The 20,473-nt window shown below is 42.2% G+C and overlaps 1 protein-coding gene across 5 annotated transcripts in view; it reads left to right on the top strand.

The window, feature by feature from the left end:
* LOC143300349 (uncharacterized) overlaps positions 1 to 19,532 on the top strand; it is a 55,942-nt gene extending 36,410 nt beyond the window's left edge. For 3 of the 5 annotated variants that reach the window (XM_076613953.1, XM_076613955.1, XM_076613954.1), the window contains exons 3-7: positions 1,168 to 1,767; positions 2,359 to 2,982; positions 6,488 to 6,798; positions 12,442 to 12,621; positions 17,248 to 19,532. In XM_076613953.1, coding sequence (XP_076470068.1) covers positions 1,168 to 1,767; positions 2,359 to 2,982; positions 6,488 to 6,798; positions 12,442 to 12,621; positions 17,248 to 17,560 — 2,028 coding nt within the window. In that variant the 3' untranslated portion in view covers positions 17,561 to 19,532. The remainder of the gene's footprint in view (positions 1 to 1,167; positions 1,768 to 2,358; positions 2,983 to 6,487; positions 6,799 to 12,441; positions 12,622 to 17,247) is intronic. The other 2 variants (XM_076613956.1, XM_076613957.1) reach the window with 2 other exon arrangements.
* Positions 19,533 to 20,473: the final 941 nt, after the last annotated feature.

Genomic DNA, 20,473 nt, shown 5'->3' with positions numbered 1-20,473 from the left:
AACGCTGCCAGACTCATTTGCAGAGCTTCTAAATTTGACCATGTTTCCCCTCTCCTTGAGTCTCTCCAGTGGTTGCCTGTTTCTGATCGAATAGACTATAAGCTATCCACTCTGACCTTTTCTGCAGTCAACGGATCTGGCCCAAAGTATCTTTCTGAACTCATCCATATCTATACCCCGTCTCGCCAGCTCCGTTCTTCCTCTGATACTCGACTTCTCAGGATACCTCACGTCAGAAGTAAGACCTATGGACACAGATCGTTTTCGTTTCAATCGCCAAGGACGTGGAACAAGCTCCCTGAGAACCTCCGTCATTCTGATTCCCTCGCATCTTTTAAATCTCGTCTCAAAACTCACTTTTTCCCTCAGCAATAAGTTCAATTGTGGCAGGTCCACTTCCTTTGCGTTAGCTGTGCTTGACTATGTGTGTATACATATGTATGTGTACATAACTACATGCATGTATATGAATGTGTATTGTGTGTGCGTGTGTTTATGTAAGTTTGTGCCTGCCTATGTGTGCGTATGTGTTAAGATAGCTGTTAGATACACATGTATGTTAAAATGTATGTATGCAGTGTGTGTGTGTGTGTGTGTGTGTGTGTGTGTGTGTGTGTGTGTGTGTGTGTGTGTGTAGTCACATTTTGGTGTGTGTATGTAACATAATGTTTTATGTTAACAAAAGCGTTTTTGTATAGCACCTAGAGCAGATTTCTGGATAGTGTGCTATATAAGTATCCATTATTATTATTATCCTTCCAAAATGAAACTTTGGACTGAACTGATTTTGGATACAGACGTCAATAAAAAAAATCAATAGACTTGACACCCAGACAGGCTATTTTTAGACTGACACTAATTAACAGACACCTGGCAGCTGGCATGAACATGATGAAGGTCACATTGCACAGCTCTGATACTTGATTTTTTTACATGCTGTTTTGAATTTTACAATACTCGCAAAGCTTGCGTCCGAACTTTTAGATATTTTGTAGACTTGTTGATGATACCCTAAGGTTACTGTGTGAACATTTTCAGTGAATTCGGGTTCTCTGTCACTGCGAAATTACTTGTCAAAAAGCGGTTGACTTTTTGGGGGACACCCGATATATCATGTACAGGTGGTGTTTATGCCTATTAAGTGACGAGACGTCCGTGTCGTTTCAGATGGCTGTGAAGATGGAGTGTGTGGCAGGAGGAGCTATCAGCTTACCCTTCCCTTTCCGAGCTCCAGGACTGGTCAAACTGACTGTCCTCAACTGTCGCCTGTTGGACAAATGGGCCGACTTTGCCACGCCTGCTCAACAACTGGGTGACTGGTTGCGCGTGCAGGACATCCGTAACTGTACATGGGTTAATAACTTCGCAGAGTTCACCCGTGTACAGAATAACCTGGACAAAATGAATAGCCATTACGAGTGTGGGCAAGACAGCACATTGGTCTACAATATCTTACAGAACATCAGCCAAGAAACATCTGATTCCCATACGGCTAGCATCAATCACAACAATTTAGATCTTGCTGGGATGGTAGGATTAGCAGATGGACACAGCCCTGATCGCCTCAACACAACTGGGTTCAGTCGTCACAACGCTTCTGACGATGCAAAAAATCTGTTCACCCAAACTAAAGCTGATGATGATACCGGAGGAGCCATTGGCACCGCGGATGAGATGAATTCCACCACTGATGTCGCTGGAGACGTGCTCCAGACTCTCGTCGACCTGGACAATATCAAAGTCCAGTGTCAATTTGAACAGTTAGAGGTGAGAACCAGAATGAGAACCAGAACACTTTGTATGTCATACAGGTCATGCAGACGTATTTGACACAATTAAACAAATGAACGATTAGTAATATGCACAGAAAATTACTTGAAGTGTCATGTGACAATGTTAGTTGTCTTTCCTGATGTTTGTTGCATTAACCTCAGAACCACGAATCAAATCCATTTTTATTGTGCATGTGAGTGCATATCATATTGGCCAGGTTTGTGTATCCATTGAATCTCAGAGTCTTAATTTTTTTTCATTCGTTGAATTTTACATCCATCTGATACATTTAAAGTGTGCTGTTTTGATGATTTTAAAAGACGATAGTCCGTTCATGTTTGTGGAACTTGTCATACTATCTCCGTTCCCAAATAATTCTCAGATTTTACAAAACAGTACATGTTGCTTGAATAACGTTTTACCACGAAAATATTCGTGTATCTGCATTTTGTGTCTTGGACACATGATTTTAGTCCATTGACGCGAAAATGGAGAAAGGTTGGGTTTTTTTTTTTTTTTTTTTTTTTATACCATTATTGGCACTGGCTAGAATATGATACGTTTGTTTTTATCTCTGATTTACAGGTTCATGACGAAAGCTTCAGTCAAGACACCAACAGGAATCATTTCGAGTTCATGGTCAAAGACTCTAGCTATCCTGAGCTCAGGCTGCTTAATTTCACTGGAATCGGACTGACAGAGATACCTTTAGAATTACGGGAATCTCGGAGGAAGTTCCATGGATCTAAGCTTGGGGTCATCGATATTTCTCACAACTATATTCAGGAGCTGGGAGTGATCCCGATGTACCCATCTCAAGGTGTACCTACCACTCTGATTGTCAGACACAACAATATCACCCAAATCACCCTGAGTATGTTTCAAGACTTGGCCTTGATTCCAGACTTTACCGTGGACATCCATGGTAACCCCATAGCATGTAACTGTGAGATGAAGGACTTTCTGGTCCAGTTGCACAATGAGCAACTGTGGACGGTATCAGGGATGAAATATTACAAAGAGCACGTGTCTATGTTAAGGTGTGCCACTCCCGAACATCTCTCAGACCGGATGATTGGCTCCCTGAGCATTGACGACCTTCCCTGTCCCACGTCCCGAGCTGATCTAAGGCCGGCCATGACTGTGCTGGTGGTAATTGTGCTCACTTTGGTGGTCTTCCTGTCCCTGGCTGTCAAATACCGAAAAGAGGTGGGAGGTGAACTTAACATGCCGAAGCAGTTCGCATTTCTAAAGTGCAATACTCCCTCAAAAGATGCAGTTATTACAACCTTGAGTATGACGATCATTATGATAAGGATATGGCCATGATTACAATTATGCTGACGGTGATGATGATGATGATGATATTGATGATGATGGTGACTTCAATTCGTTCGTTCTTTTGCTTAACGTCTATCCACATTTGTGATTTTAGACGAAAACCCATTATCTCCCCCACCCCACCCATACCGTAAATCATCACTACTTTCCCTGTTCCTCTCTCCTCAATTAGCATTTTTTTTTTAAATTTAAAGAAAAAAAGGAATATAAACGAAATAAACTAAACTAACTAGTTATCCAGCAGAATCACAACAAAGAGCCAATTGGGCTCCAAATTAAACTCTGAACTATTTCAAATACATGTTGATTATCATATAAGACATTTCTAATGGAAGCAGATGGAACTGCAGATTTTGTAAAGGACATAGGTAAATATGGTTTTAACTGTTCAGATTTATAGATGATATGCAAGTGGGTGATTTCATTGCCGCAAATACAAGTCACATTTGAAGTATATTTTGTTTTCATGGCATCCAGTCGTAGTCTGTATATTAGACTGGTGAGCCTTCTGTTACTGTGATGTCGTTTTGTTTTAAAAGAAAACATGCGATCATTTTTTCGCGAGCTATTGTCAGTATTTTCTCTTTCAGGATCAGACTCCTGTTTTAGTTTATTGACATGGTTCCAGCAAGTTTTCTCCAGCAGAGAATAACCTTCTTGTAATGAATATGGAATATAATTTCTATGGCATTGTAAATGTTCATTGTGCCTTTTTTCGCTTAACGATCCACCCGCTCATTTCCCACAAAAATTCATCTTTGTACCACGGATGGTCAAAACTTGAATTTTTGACGAATTTCTGTTACGAGTTCTCCTCTTGTCTTCAAATTAAAAGATTTTAATGCTTTTAAGACATATTTAGAATCGACACAAAATAACACTTGAAATATGGTAATGGAAAGATCTAGTAAGTGATTTAATCCCATTAATATAGCCATAAGTTCTTCTGTGAATATTGAATTTTTTTTTTTTTACCGATATGATAGTACTTCTCTACTTTTAATGACGGAATAATAAATGCTGCCCCTGCCTGATTGTTATCAAGTACTGAACCAGCTGTATATACTTAAAGGTGATTTGGGTAATTCTCTTGAATGTGAGATTTAACAAAAGCAGGGAGAGCAGGGCCTTCAGCTTTCTTTAAATCCAGGTAATTAATGTCAAATGTTGCGTTGTTAATCTCCCATTTAGATATTGTCTTATATGACAACCGAGGGCCTGTTTGATTTGGGTTCACACCTGATGTTTTAAATATGCCAGAGGTATAAGTACCTATAGTCGTGAGGGAGTGAATAGACTGCTCTTTTAGGGAAATGAAGCTTTGATTTTAAACTGATCTCGGCAATATTTGAATTTTGAACTGTTGTACTTCTCAAGATATATTTAGCTAATGCAAGTTTCATCTGTTCTTCAAAGGATAATACTTTAATTTCTGTGTATGTTTTTATAGTTGAAGCATGAACTGGAACACCAATAGCAAGCTTATATGCTTTACTATCCACACTTTGTAATTTCTTTAACATGTGTTTTGGTGCAGAAAAGAATACCTCTTGAGCATAGGTTAGCTTTGAGCGTACTAACGATGTTGCTAGGTGGATAAGTACAGAGGTATCCTTACCCCAATGGTGCCTGCTAATGGGTGCCTGGGTAATGTGTCTGGGTTATAACCAGGATTAAACAGAACCATGCATGACTTTTTTGGCTGCAGAGTCAATCCATTTTCTGACATGTAGTTAGTCAGCTTGTTTAGTTATTCTTGATACAGCCTCTTTGCATAAATTATCGATCTGAGAGGGGTATTTTTTTCTAACATTTTTTTATGTTAGTGTCATCCATATGCATATATCAGTGACACAGTGACATAATGGTTATGGTGGAGTTGTGATGGTGGTTTTTCTGGTGATGACAGTGATTATGATGATATGCATAAAGATGATTTCAAGACTTTTTATTGGCTTCGAATAGGAGAATTTGGTATGTGCAAGCGGTATTAAAATGACATTCAATCATGAGCCGATCCACATATAATAACCACAAAAAAACAATGGCGGCTTTCGCCTGATCTCTCACCCCCCACACACTGATATGATGCACACATACCATCCACATGAAATGACTACAAGATACAATAGCAAGACCACCACATAGCCAGTGCACTAATTTCTGTTTACCTAATACTCACAGAAAGAAAGGCAATAATGAAATATCAATAATAAGCAGTAAAGAGTGGTAACTCTCTCCACGGACAAGGGACACAATTTCAAGTCAGTGCTGCTTGTACCAACCATTTGACATGTGCAAACAGCAGCAATGACAGACGAAATGTGCAAATACAAATTCGCTTTTTATTCAAGATTGGCAAAGCCTTTTAATCCCGAATATACTACACAGAATATACAGACAATACAGAAGAAGCACATGGTTGCGTCTTTGGGTATTTGACTAGGGGAGTACGGATTAATAAACACTAAAGTGTGGTAACTCTCTCCATGGACAGGGGGCACTATTTCAAGGCGCTGCTGCTTATGCTGCCAATTCAGCTAGCACACAGGTAAATAAAGGGTATATACCCAGACATATCCTCCAAAAGGAAGCTCTGGGCATGTACTTGTACCAACCATTTGACATGTGCACACAGCAGCAATCACAGGATTAATCCTTTACTCTCCTAGCCTCATTATTCTTTAATATTTATAATAAGAATATCAATACTGAAACGTATACATCATCACACCACAAATTACAACATATGATCACGACATAAAAGTAAAAGAAATGAACGAATGCAATGAAACAAACAAGGAGTTCTCTTAAAGCATTTCACGTGTAATCATTTCTTGCATCTCATTCTTTTCAGGTGATAAAGACAGCAACATCAGTGATGATGACATGATGATAGTGATGCATGGCAATGATTTTAAACCTCTCAGAGGATCACCGCCTTGATATAGTTGGCAGGGCATATGTACCTAAGTGACCCCAAACTCTCTCCTGGTAGGAGCCTGTGCTCCTGATAGGGCGACCAAAACCAGACAGGTCAAAAGGTAGAGGACGGACAGTGATCAACCAGCCGCTCGGCTTAAAGAGCTCAGGCACAGGCTTGACACCTCTGCCACGTAGACACATTTGTCCTGGGGACGGCAGCTGAGACAGTACACGATAGGGACTGTGGAGATCACTAATGGCGACCTCATGTACTGCAAGGCACAACGAGGATTAAGGATACCAGTAAATTTTGAGAAAAAAAAAGCTGATGATGAAGACTGCTGAACGGTACCGATGGCGAAGAAATTGAAGTAAATGATTTTTGTTGGTAGCGATCTTGACGCTAATTGTACATGGTGTTGTTGTCCACATCTTTTCTTTTCTTCAGGTGCGCATCTTAATGTACACGCGTGTGCACTTACTGCTGCCCTGCGGACTTCCTATACAGCCCTCAGCCTCCAGTCCGGAGAAGACCTACGACGCCTTTGTGGCTTACGCTCACCAGGACAGTGAGTGGGTTCTGGGCTCGCTTCTCAAACGGCTGGAACATCCTAGTGGGAACCCCAAGGGCAGACGACCCTGCAAGCTGTGCATCCATCAGCGAGACTTTGTTGTGGGCAAACCCATCATTGACAACATCGTCGACTCCATCGCTGCCAGCAGACACACGATCGTCGTTCTGACCAACAGCTTTGTTAAGTGAGTTAATTTTGAGTGTCTTTTCTGTCTCTCTTTCTGATGAATACTAGTGTACCGCTATTGAACGCAGTGGTAATGGCACGTAGCGCTAATAGACGCAGTGATAATGGTACGTGGCACCATGGTCACGCAGCGCCGTTGACACATAGCTTTATCGATGCGCATGTGATGCTTGTCTGTCAAGTGTGACTGAAGAAAGTGTGTCACTGACGCTCACAAACCAAAAAATAGATTCATCGAGATAGTTTACATCCCCATGCAACAGCGTTCTTTATCGATTTTGAAAGCACAGTCTGGACTTGTATTTCTAACAAATAATGTAATTATTTACGTAAAAATAGTTTTCAGCATCAACAAGTCGCATACTCACTCACTCTCTCGGTTTTTATATTGGATATAAAAGAAACAAATGACAGTGGATCTACGAGGGACGCTCGATAATTATCTGAATGTAATCATTAGGTCATGACTGCATTTAAAATGACTATTCCCGTTTCTCGATGTTTCCCCCCACGCATTTTCCCAATATTTGATACCACATGCGTATGACACCCGACTTCATTGATTTATTTATACCCAAAATAACGCCCACGAAGACAGCTTGAGAGCATCTTCAGCACTCTGGAACTACCTTCCTCGCAGCTGTCGCTTGACCAGTGGGAGCAGGAACCAGTCACAAGGGGGAAAATCGAGGGAATGTGGGGGATATGTGACATCTGAACACTATATTCCGCCAGAAAGTCAATGGCTGCTTCTGCGGTATGTGCACTGGCATTGTCATGATGCAATGGGAAGGTGAACCGGTGTGGCAGGCCACACTCTCACCATGTAATCTGGGCTAGCCCAGAACATACCCTGAATTCTTAGGCTACTTTATACCCGGGATATAGTTTGGCCTGGGCCGGTTTATATGCTCTGGGCCCCTCGTTAATACATTGATATTTAAAGGATGTAGATATTGTCAAGAATTACACCCTTCGAACGTAGGCTTGGTGAACTGCTATGGATTTTTTTCGCATAGGTTATTGTTATGGGTTATTATTCAAAATGGGAAATGTTGAAAGCAATCAGTTTACTTGTTGCTTGGATATAACTGACTACTGTCTTATTATAATCGGAAAATCGCGTATTGAAAATTTTCGTTATAGAACACCTGTTGTAATTTATACTGTTTGAGCGTGAGACCCGAAGGTGCTCTGACTGCTTTTGATGCATGTAGCTGTCATACGTTAGGAATAGGAGGACGTAGAGGCATACCGTGTGAGTTACGGTCAGGTTTATATGGCTGTGACTAAGGACGAGTTCCATTTTGTGATGGAATGCCCCAAGTATAATGACTTCCAAAACAAATATGTGCCAAAAAATATGTGTCTCCAAAGTCGGTTTCCAGTTGTTGCTTTTCTGGTGTTTCCCCCCCTCCCCCCCCCCCATTCCCTTCTCCTCGACCCCCGCACGCGCGCGCGCGCGCGCGCGCGCGTGTGTGTGTGTGTGTTAATAATAGAATTTGTTCAAAGGAAGCATACAAGCCTTGTTGATACTAAGTAAGTTTATTAAATTTTCAAACTTTGCTTATTTGAATACTAATATTAATATTTAGTTATAGTGTTCAGTATTGCTCAGTGTTTTAATGGCTTATTTTAGGCTTGGAATTATCATTTGATAGCAGTCCCCCATGCTTCAAATAGTGTAGGGGAAAAATGAACTTGAATATTTTAAGGTATTGTAAAAATGTAAGGAAAGAAAAAGAAAGAAAGAAAACAAGGAAAAAAAACACAGAAAAGGTACGAGGAAAGATGTCTACACTAAAAAGTAAAAGAGCAGGAAAAGAAAGAAAAAAGAAAACAAGCACATTAATTATTGCACGAGCGCGCGCAAACACACACACACACACACACGCTCTCTCTCTCTCTCCATGAAATAATGATTTGATGCTTTTATTTTGCACACAACATTAGACAAAGTCAAGTTGTTCTCTAGACTAAACAAAAACTAAATGTTCAGAACATAGAATGCTCTAATTCTCAAATCAGTATAGCATTATTATCCTAATTTCCGATTTTTTTTTTATCGATAGCCCCTGAACTAATACTGATTTCAAGCAAAGAAACAGTGAGTGAATTCGTAACTCTTACTTGTAACAAGTGTGTGTGTGTGTGTGTGTGTGTGTGTGTGTGTGTGTGTGTGTGAGTGTGAAGGGGGAGAGGGGAGGATTGTGCAATCGCGCGCGCGCGCGCGCGTGTGTATGTGTGTATGTGTGTGTGTGTGTGGTGGTGGTGGTGGTGGTGGTGGTGGTTTTACTTGTTAGTTGAGTTCATTGCACTCTGAAATTGTCAGACGGTTTGTGTGTGTGTGTGTGTGTGTGTGTGGTTTAAAAAAAAGAAGTTTTTGTACATGTTCGCCAACAAGATTTCGGTTCATACACCGTGTCACACACTCCAGAAATCTGGGCAAGCCCAAAAGTCAGGAGACGTGGACTTTTAGGGTCGACACCGCGCAACACACTCCCAAGAAGGACGCAGAAATCCGTGTACGATTCACTGCACAAGCGGCAACGTTCATTTAACTCATCTGTCACTCGTTGACGGACTGAAAAATCCCTGCTCCAGGCTGAGAGTCGAATGCCAACTACAATCTCTCCCTCGACGTCCAGCTCACCCACAGAGCACCCAACCAGATGAGTCCGGGAGGTCGCGGCAAGCAGGGCAGGCTGCGGTCGAAGGTCGACGCCGAGGGACGATCTGGATCCCCAGGGTGCGACCCCAGGGTTTCGTGTCAGCGCTCGGCTCCTCAGGTGGAAGACCCCGAGGGGCGACCTCGGAGCTGGGACAGCAGAGCAGTCGATTTGCCGCTACTTGACAAGCAAGCTGGGGACGGGGATAACCCCCTGTCAGTACCAGTCCATAACCGCATAACCCTATGCGCGTTGGGCGACCTAAGAAGCCACAGGTTGTGCTCTCATTCATCCAACAAGCACTCTAAGGCAAAATAATGAACAACCACTGTCATACACCAATCGCACGACAACATGCATGTCTGGAAGTGAGGGGTCCGGAACCTGCCAGGGTACCGGCCGTCGCCCTACTTATACGGTGGCACAGGTCAACCCAAGACTCGAACCCCAAACCTTGTGCCGCGCATCCTGAAGCACGCTCCCACAGCGCTACGCTGCCAGAATCGAAGGCCCAATCAAGGTAACCTCCCTTGCACAAGCAGACATGTTGGAACAGAACATTCAAAAAGGAAAAATTATGATAGCGTCAGCACATGGCTGCCAAAGCCATTCGGATCACAAGCAGAGCAATTAAAGTGAACGAATCAATACACAAACTCTTCCAGTGCTCGGTCCATACAGGGAGAGAACTGAGTAACCTATTATTGCCACAATAGCTTACACGGAATACACTATCTTCTGACACGCTGCTAACAGCGGCCACTTACGCAGGTTTAAGGACCTATCGAAACACAGTATTTCCCCCAACGCCTCCCTCACATTCCCGATACTAACATCAGCTTGTAAGCTTTACATATCCAACGTACACTCTGTCGAACAAATTACGGAGATTATACTATTCCCTCACACTTCCTCACAAGTGTATTAATATAAACTCAAACCCGTAATACACGGAATGATAATTATAACACTGGACCGTTACACGACAGTCTGTAACATCAGGTAATCGTAACAGTTTCATAAAGTGACCCCAGCCACTGTCCAACCCACAGACCTCCCAAAAATGGAAAAGACAACTAAAGACACTCGGAACAGTTACCGCCTGATACAAGGTTACCTCACGACAGCTTGTGATGGCCGAAGGTGGTGACTTGGGTGGGACCTTCAGCCGGGCACTGCAGCCTCTGTTCACCGGCTTGCTAAAAATCAGGCAGAGGTTCTGGCTGGCCAAGAATTCCTCTCCATCAGCCTTCCGGGCCTCTGCCACAAGGTCCGCCCTCTCTGACGTCTCAGAGTCAAGTCACGCCTAATCACAGTCAGCTGCAGCCAGGTAAACGGCAGGTGAGCGCGAGTTCTGCACTTGGCACGCTAACCGGCCAAAACACACATTGCACGCACTGCACTGCAGTTGCAGTCATGCCAATGTGACAAGAGCCCTCTCGCTCCTACAGAGCGGTGTGTGCACGTGCTGCACAACTCTTACACAGGTAAAACGAGTGTGCATACACACGCTTTTACCAAACCAAGAACATGTCAGAAAACATGATCTAGAGAAACTGGGATTCGAACTCCCAACCATCGGAACTAACACCACTTTCACCGGCCACTGAGCCATACCAAATCGCTCGCACTTCCGCCTATACTTCCGCAGCAACGAAAGGTTGGGCTGATCCGTGACACACCGTATCATATCAATGCAATCATGGTAAAGCTCCTTCAGCGTTGGAAGGCACAACATAAAATTCCAATATTATTGTTAGTAGTAGTAGTACTTTGATGATGATGATAAACATAAATGTGGCACAGACCGGTTAGTTGAGCGAAGCGTACACATGGGGTATATTCCGGCCAGGAGGGGTATGATGTGGCCTTGGCTGGTTTAAAAAGTATCCGAGGCTACTTTATGCCCTGGGTATAAACTAGCCATGGGTAGAGTTCGGCCTGTTACACTGGATTCCCGTACGTGGACGTTGTGTGCACCATGCCTCACATACTAGGTACGTGGTTGACATTCCAGTCTCAGATCATTGTCTTTCCGTCCCGAAGTGGTGGCTACATGACCAGATTTTGAAAAAAAGAAATACACCACCATTTTTTGTCTGCACTTTTTGATCTTTGATAATTTCGCAAGTGGATACTCACCTGGAAAGACCCAGACTGCTGACTGTTGTTTTGTTTCGGGATCACACTGTAGAACCCACGTCTCGTCTCTGGTTGCAATGCCCCAAACGCCACTGAATCTTTTCCCGTCAAAATTCTGGAGCGTGTGTGTGCTCCAATGAACCCTTACCGTCTTTTCTTTATCAGTCAAGTTATGAGGGACCCAACAAGCACAAAGATTCTCAACGCCAAGGTGATAAAGCAAATGATATTGATACTTCCAGGTGAAACGTTCAGTTCACGGAGACTGCTTGCTAAAGCAAAGTGACAAACTTAAGAAATATGAACTATTTTTCCTGGTAGTAGTCATGATATATCGTAGCATGAAAATCAGGCTTTCCTGCAGGTGGGTCGTTTAATCACCTACATTAAGCCTCTCCCAGCAGAACAGGTTTTCAGGAGTGGAATTATATTTGACTTCATAGTTTTGATAACATTCAATCTGTTGTATGACATAAATTACGACTCATTTTTCTCTGTTCAGCTAGCGACATAATGAACCCTATCGTAATATGTATGAAAATGATCAATGTTATTTTGGAGACTAACGTGCTCCCCCTGCCTCTCCTCCTCCATCCATCCTCTGCCCCAACACCTCTTTAGTGCACTGATTTCGTTCACACTTGCCAAGTATATAAGAAGGGAACAGTCATGGAAAGTGTTACATTTGACAAAACTTGTTGGAAATAGACACATTGAGAGCTGTCTAGAGCGCGTGTGTGCATGTGTGTCAGACATAGAGAGAGGAGAATGTTGACAATGTGTATCAGAGTGTAACGCCACACATGATGAGTGAAGATCCCACATGGCAGAAGCGGATGGGCGATGGAGGAACTGGACCACGCTTACCGTCAGTCCATTGAAGAGCGGAGGCGCCATCTGGTGGTGGTGGTGTTGGAGGAAGTGGCAAAAAGGGACATGGGGGCGGTGTTACGCCGTTGTTGTAAGACCTTCACCTACCTCCACGTAGCCGACGCCTTCTTCTGGGACAGGTGATATGTCTGGTGTGTGTTGGAGGGGGGAGAGAAATTTAGAGAAGGCCTAGGGACATGCCCTCGACCGCTCGTGTGTATATGTAAATGAATATTATAGAAGATAAGAAATGTAATACATGGTTAAATTTTAACACTATGAGTAGTGGACGGTTTCGATTGCGAGCTCAGATTTAAAACTCATTTCCAAGCACCGAGCTGAGTGACAACAGAGGAAAGCACTTCACAGTGCACAGACAGAATTTTATCAGTACGAGTGCTGGTGTTTCCCCCCCTCGCCCCCCCCCCCATCCCCCCCCCCCCCCCCCCCCCCCCCCCCCGCACGTGCAGATGTACGAGGGTCATTCAATAAATAAGGTGAATTTTTCGGTATAAGGACTTCTAATACAGATAGAAGCTTACTTAAAAAAAAATTTTTTTTTGTTTTACTTCTTTTTTACATGGATTTAATTTGTTTTGCAGATTAAAAAAAAAACTTTGAGAGTTTTGGCGATTAACAAAGATGGCCGACCAAGAAGCATGCTCCAGGATTGAACAGCGGTCAGTTATCAAGTTTTTGGTTGCTGAAGGGTGCAAACCAGTTGAAATTCATAGGAGAATGTCAGCTGTGTATGGTGCCACATGTTTCAGCCGAAAAAATGTCTACAAGTGGGCTAAATTGTTTAAAGAAGGACGGAGCAGTGTTGAGGATGAAGACAGGCCTGGAAGGCCTACAGAAGTGAGGTCTCCTGAGGTGATCGAATCAGTCAATGACCTCATTCAGTCTGACAGAAGGGTGACAGTGGATGACATTGCAAGGACTTTGAGCTTATCTGTTGGGACAGCACACAAAATTGTCCATGATGACCTTGGCTGCTCGAAGGTCAGCTGCCGGTGGGTGCCAAAGATGCTTACTCTAGAGCACAAACAGAGGAGGGTCGAGTTGTCCCAGCAGTGTCTCTGCCGCTATGAGAAGGATGGTGATGAGTTTCTGAAGAAGGTGGTCACATGTGACGAGACATGGGTTTGGCACTATGAGCCTGAGTCCAAACGGCAGTCCATGGAGTGGAAGCACGTAGGCTCTCCAGTGAAGAAGAAGTTCAAGTCCCAGCGGTCCACGAGGAAGGTGATGCTCACCGTTTTTTGGGATATGCAAGGCCCAATCACCATTTCATTCCTTGAGAAAGGAAGCACTGTGAACAGTGCCAACTACTGTGAACTGCTGAGGCAGGTCAAGAAAGACATAAAGAACAAACGCAGGGGTCATCAGTCAGACGGAGTCATCTTGCATCATGACAACGCAAGGCCTCACACAGCAGCCCGAACGATGCAGACCATCAACGAGCTGGGCTGGGAACTGCTCCCTCATCCCCCTTACAGCCCAGACCTTGCCCCTTCAGACTTTCACCTGTTTGGTCCCTTGAAAGCGTTCACGAGAGGCACGAAGTTTGAAAGTGACGATGAAGTCAAAAGTGTTGTGAGCGACTGGCTGAGACATCAGTCCAAAGATTTTTACGCTGAGGGAATACGGAAGCTTGTGCACAGATGGGAAAAGTGTGTGACAGTGCTGGGAGACTACGTTGAAAAAAAAAGTAAGCTTCTATCTGTATTAGAAGTCCTTATACCGAAAAATTCACCTTATTTATTGAATGACCCTCGTATGTCCAGGCAGTCAGGACACAATTAAATCGTGACAGGATAGAATTAGGGATGTCTTCCACCAGCAGAGAACTGTTTTCTATCACCATTTCTGACAAAATTACACAAATCCGTAAAGCTGAACCCTCGTTTATGTGGCCTCCCTTTTTAGCTGTGTATGACGACCCCATGTTTTCTCATTTACTTCCTGTCTTTGACATAAATGTCCACGAGCTGATAATGCAGTAGCCACCCAAGTATCGTACAATAGGCCTAATCCCAATCTCTCTCATAAAGCAACATCTTGCAAATCTTGTACAGTTTGTGAATGCTTTTCTTTCCACAGGTGCAGTCCCCAAGCAGTTTAAACAAGCAATCACTTCTCACTTGAAGAACTCCGGTCTTGTTTGCAATGTCTTACAAAATTACAGAGCAGTGTCAAATCTGCCAGTCTCATCAAACATTTTTCAAGTCGATCCAGAAACACCTGTCAGAAAGAGATCCACTTGAAATGTATCAGTCTGCCTGCCTGTCTGTCGGGAAGGTCATAGCACTGAAACCATTATGCTTATGTTTGCACAAACAGACGAGAGACATGTCTCTTTGGTTGCATTATTGGACCCCAACGTAGCGTTTGATATGTATACCCATAAGTTGAAAGTGACTTTTCGAATCCACCGTATCACACCGTCCTTGTATGATTTTCTTCTTACATCAGTGGTCGTTGTTTAGTTTTTGTAGATGATGTTTCCTGTGCCTTTAGTCCGATTGTCTTCGGGGTAGCCCAAGGTTCTGTTCTTGGCCCAGTTTGTTTATTTTGTTCTTCTAACCTCTATCCGATGTGATCACTGCTCGTGACTGTGACTTTCACAAACATGCTAAATACACATATTTTTCTAAAAAGAATAATGTTCACCGGTGAACAGTTTTCGCAGTGTCCAGTCTAGCGTTCGGATATGCTTCTGTGAATGGACAGTTACAAACTTCTGTTGAATATCAATATAACTAAACATATCTCTTGGATCTCCTGCTCGTCTCAAGACTGACTTACCACTTGTCCTGTAGACGTTGGCGATGGGCCTATCTCTCTCAGTATCTCCGTTAAATACCTGAGAGTGAAGAAAGACCAAACGTACATTATCAGCTTAGCAGTATTTGCCTCTGCCTGTTTTCTTGAATGAAGCAAAATTGCATCGATCAGATCGTACTTCTTTGAAAGCACATGCACAAGACTGACACTGCTTTGAAACTTCCCTTCTAGACCAATGCAACTCTTCAGAGAGGGTTGAGAATGGCGCAGCGCGACACGTTCTAAAGACACAAAAGAGATCACGTCACCCCCATGGTGAAGGCGGCAATGTTACATAGCGGCATTTTCACTTTAACTCTTTCCAAAGTGAATATCAATGGATTTGTGTCTAATTTTGAACTGAAACAATTAGAAGATATCACACTTTTTAGAAAACAACAACAACAACAAACTAATTTTGTTTTGGCATGTTTGGCCTTGGTGGTTTTATGGGGGTGGGGGGTGGGGTAGAGGGGGTGATATGCCTTTACACTTTTTGACAAGTTTACATAACTGTTAATCAGAGTTAATTTTTGATCAATATGCTTTTAATTTCCACTTCCTTGGTGAGTTCTACGGAAAACTTCCAATCTTACAGCATCGCTGATATATCACGCACCAAATATTTTTTTAAATTAGGCCACATTTGCTTGACTCTTCCCAATATCTCAAAATGAGTGACTGATAGGAAGATCAGATTAAACACACCAAAGGTATTTATACCATAATTATATCTGCAAAATTTGATGGTGGTTGGTTTATGTCGCGATCTTCAGCTAAGTTAGCAGACAGTATTCATTTTACTTCATTATGTGAGTACATTATGAAAAAAAATCACTACAAACTTTATTTCTTCTCAGTCCTAGTATAGAAATCCCTATGCTTGCTCTTGGAACTCATCCAGTACAAGTCTTCTTCTCCTCTTTGCTTTTCATGCCTCAAGTAATGCTTCAGGAGCCCGATTCTAAGTGCACAATATGCGGAAAGCATCATTCTTACACGCTGCTTACACCAGTTTTGTCATTGGAATGTGCGTCTGTTACATGCCCTGTAATTGCAATGAAGTGATATTCACTAGCAAACCCTTGCCACTTCGCTTCTGCAGAATGGCAGACCCCCGATACAAGCTTATAGATCCAATTTCTGAATCAGAACTGCTGTCATTCATCACACCATAGAGATCTTTCAATTTAATCTCAGGTCGAGTGGGCGTGGCCTTTCGTTGTACACCGTGTGTATCGTCGAACTGAGCTGTGTTCTAAAACTCACATGACCACTACTCGTAGAACCTAGTAAGCTTTACCTCGTATGCAACAACATTTCCACAGGTGGATATCCTGACCACATATTTTGCACATGCAAATTGTCGATACTCATTCAGGGATAATTCTGCTACTTATCTGAATGGAATGGAACACCAATGAGCAAGCCGATGCACGTCTATGTGTTGCTTTTTTTTTCCAGAAAATATTTAGGTGCACTGAAAAATACCTCTTGGGCATACGATGATTTTGAAACGAATAAGCTATGCCCATAAATGTTTTGAAATCATAGTATCTTGCCCCCAGCTCTACTTAATAATGATTTTTTTAATTGCAAATTTAGACGTCTTCTGGCTTTAATGATTATGTACTCAACATGTTCATTCCAGGTAAGTTTGAAGTAACGATCACTCTGAGAAATTTGACTGTTTGCAAGTATTTGACGAATTCGTTTTCTAAATTGAATGTTTGTAATACATCCGCGGTGGGTTGTATGAACGAACTTAGCAGTTAAGAATGTTCCTAACTCCACGGTAAATTCCATATACTTCATTTCATATTTCATTGTATACATTTATTTCATTTACTAAAATATTATGGTTGTTGTTAGTTTTGTGATGGTGTATAGTTTTTTTTAGAATTGTTATTCTTATAGTCTTTAGCTTGTTGTGTTTTCAGATTACTGTTTTCAATTCAAGTGGCGGACAATATCAGCAAATCCAAGAAGAGGCCCTCCTTGGCCACTGAGGCCGGTGAATATGACACCCCCGTTGCCGGAACCATCAACAAGGGCTACAACTCTGATAAAGAGGAAGGGGTGGAGGGACCGACGGACTCTTCTTTGAACGAAGACTTGAAAAGAATGATATTTTTGGAAACTATGCGCACCGTGTCGGTGGAAAGCACGTGCACCACAGTCAGCGAGACAATGGTGCCTGTGACCCCCAGTCAGGTGCTGGCTGACAGGCCCTTATTTGAAACACCGGCTTGAGGTGGGTGCACCTGAAATCAGTGGCTGGACCGTTTCATAATATTGCTGTCTGACAGGTTTCGATAAATCGTCTATTCTTCTTCCCCTCTTTTGTCTTCTTTCTTCTTCTTCTGATCTTTTTTTTAAATATTCATATTTTATTCATATTTGTTTTGTTTTGTTGTTGTTGTTTTTTGTTTTTTTTACTTGATCACATATTTTTAGGACACTGAAAAGTCATGATGACCTTACTCAGGAGGCAAAATAAGTCTGACAGTGTCTGACAGGTTGAAACCATACATTCATTATTCTGAAATCACACAGCTTGCTTTTTCTCTTTCCACTCGAGAGTGCATAGGTGGTGCACATTTACATGTCAATACATGATTCATGTTGTTCGTGCAATGCCTGTTCTTTTTTCAGTCGATTTTTCGGTCATGAGTAGCCGACTTTATGGTCAGTTATTTTATGGCATGTTTTATAGATTTAATTTAATTTTATGTTGATTCTACAACATAAAGACTTTTACGTTGAAGGGAGACGGATATTTCCAATATTGTGAGGTTTACTCACTATTGCTCCATTTCTTTCTTCTTTTACATATTCGTGTGGGGTAGGTGGGTGTTGCATTTTAAAAAAAATACATTTTTTGCTGAATAATACATAAGCACCTCTTTCTGGTGTTACATAGTTCGGTCCATTCAAGCCTGTCTCTTCTTCAAAATAACAGTGAATACTGGCCACTGTTGACGTCGTTCACTTTCTGGGGAATTCAGCAAAAGGCGCGCAGATACTGTCAGCGTTGCCGAATCAATCAGTTGTCTGATGGGTTTCCCTTGTACAGTTCCTTCTGTCTTGACTTGATGGAAGAAATATGCAGAATGCTGCAGCCCGTTAGAGGAAGTCGTACAGAAACGTTCTGAAGATTGGAATGTTGATCTTTTTCGCACATTATGAAGTGCTGAGTGGCACACATATTGACAATGTGAATCGTACATCTCTGGAACGAACCCAGCAGAGGTTTCTTCATGAACCCAGCAGAGGTTTCTTCATGAACCCAGCACAGGTTTCTTCATGAACTCAGCACAGGTTTCTTCATGAACCCAGCACAGGTTTCTTCATGAACTCAGCACAGGTTTCTTCATGAACCCAGCACAGGTTTCTTCATGAACCCAGCACAGGTTTCTTCATGAACCCAGCACAGGTTTCTTCATGCCATAGGCCAGGCTTGGACAGAAACACTGCTGACCCTGTCGTTTTATATCCAACTGGCTGTTTCCGTATGCCTCGATAGTAATGTTCATTGTCATCTGTCAGTCTGTGACTATATTGTCTGACTGCATCCCTGGCTTTTCATCATTCCGTTGTATTACCCTGAATGATATCCAACCATATTCCACTCTTGTTCACCATTTCATCGTGTAAATCAAACAAATAACTACATGCCACTGTTTATGATTTTATTGTGTTACCAATAAATAACGCTGTGTTGCTTCATGAATCTGTGCGTGTACTGCTTTATCTTATGTACGTTGTTATATATCGGGTAAATGTATGGAACTATGGAATTATGAAATATTTGGTAATGAGTTCATTGATGCTTCCTCTTTATGTTCAGATTTGCTTTGTCGTTTACTTGAAAGACAACGCAACAGTTTGTTTTGTTCAGATAGTCCTATGATCATAATTCACGTCTTCATTTGATAATGGATTACCCTCGAAGCCACATTTTGTCTTGTTCAGATAGTCCTATAATCATCATTCACGTCTTCATTTGATAATGGATTATCCTCGAAAACCCTCTTCCCAATTTTGATATGACTTCATCGATCAAATGTACTGATTAACTGCATTGCAAGGAGGAGGAGTTTTGTTTAATGTCCCGTCACACATATCGGTGACTGAAGACATTTTGTTCAAGTATGAATGCATACATTTGAGTATTATCGTTTAGTAGAGGAGGGGTGTGTGGTTGAATGGTGAGTTGGGGGAAACCAGGCATATGAGGGAAGGGGGTGGGTGAAATTTAATATATATATTTTTTAAAAATCTAAGTACAGTTACAGAAAAATACTTAAAGGGCTTCGTAAAAGAGAAGTCGTTAAACTAAACAAGCGAAACAACTGATAATGAATGCAAAAAGTAAAAAACATCAACGTTCTCAGTCACTTGTGAAGACACACACTTTCGTGCAGATAAGGCTTCATCAAACCACAGTCAAAAATTATACGCTTATTCGTCAGGTTATTAAAGCATATGCACTTGCCATTAGAACAATATTTAGTCCGTAATGAATTGGATAATAGTCTGAAAATTAGACTGAGAATTGTACTATGTGTAAAATATTTTGCTCCCCTTTTTGCTGTTCTCTCTGCTTGTTCGTTATAAAGGAATGGGATGGTATCCAATAATAATCAACATCAGCACCTTTCATAAATAGGGACTGCAATAGATACCTAACTTCAAACAATAAATCTTCTCTCGGATTCTTCTCAAAAAGGAGCAAACTTTTGAAAATAGATTGCGAATTAACATCGATTGACTGATTGATATGGTATATAGCGCCTATCCTCGGTCAGAGACCAAGCCTTGAGCACTTTGGAAACACAGGGTCATTTACACAACAGGATGCCTACCTGGGTAGAGCCGACTGACGGCTGCCATTGGGCGCTCATCATTCGTTTCCTGTATCATTCAGTCAGATTTTAGGCACACACACATACACACTCAGACAAACATGTAACATTTAACATTTAACGTGTATGAGTGTTTTGTTTATTTACCCCGTCACGTAGGCAGCCATACTCCGTTTTCGGGGATGTGCATGCTGGGTATGTTCTTGTTTCCATAACCCACCGAACGCTGATATGGATTACAGGATCTTTAACGTGCGTATTTGATCATTTGCGTGCGTATACATACGAGGGTGTGTGT

This window comes from Babylonia areolata, chromosome 26 (genome assembly GCF_041734735.1).
Source record: "Babylonia areolata isolate BAREFJ2019XMU chromosome 26, ASM4173473v1, whole genome shotgun sequence".
In the NCBI taxonomy this organism is placed as follows: Eukaryota; Metazoa; Mollusca; class Gastropoda; order Neogastropoda; family Buccinidae; genus Babylonia; species Babylonia areolata.
Note: the sequence above shows the minus strand (reverse complement) of the source record. Positions and strands in the feature narration are given on the sequence as shown.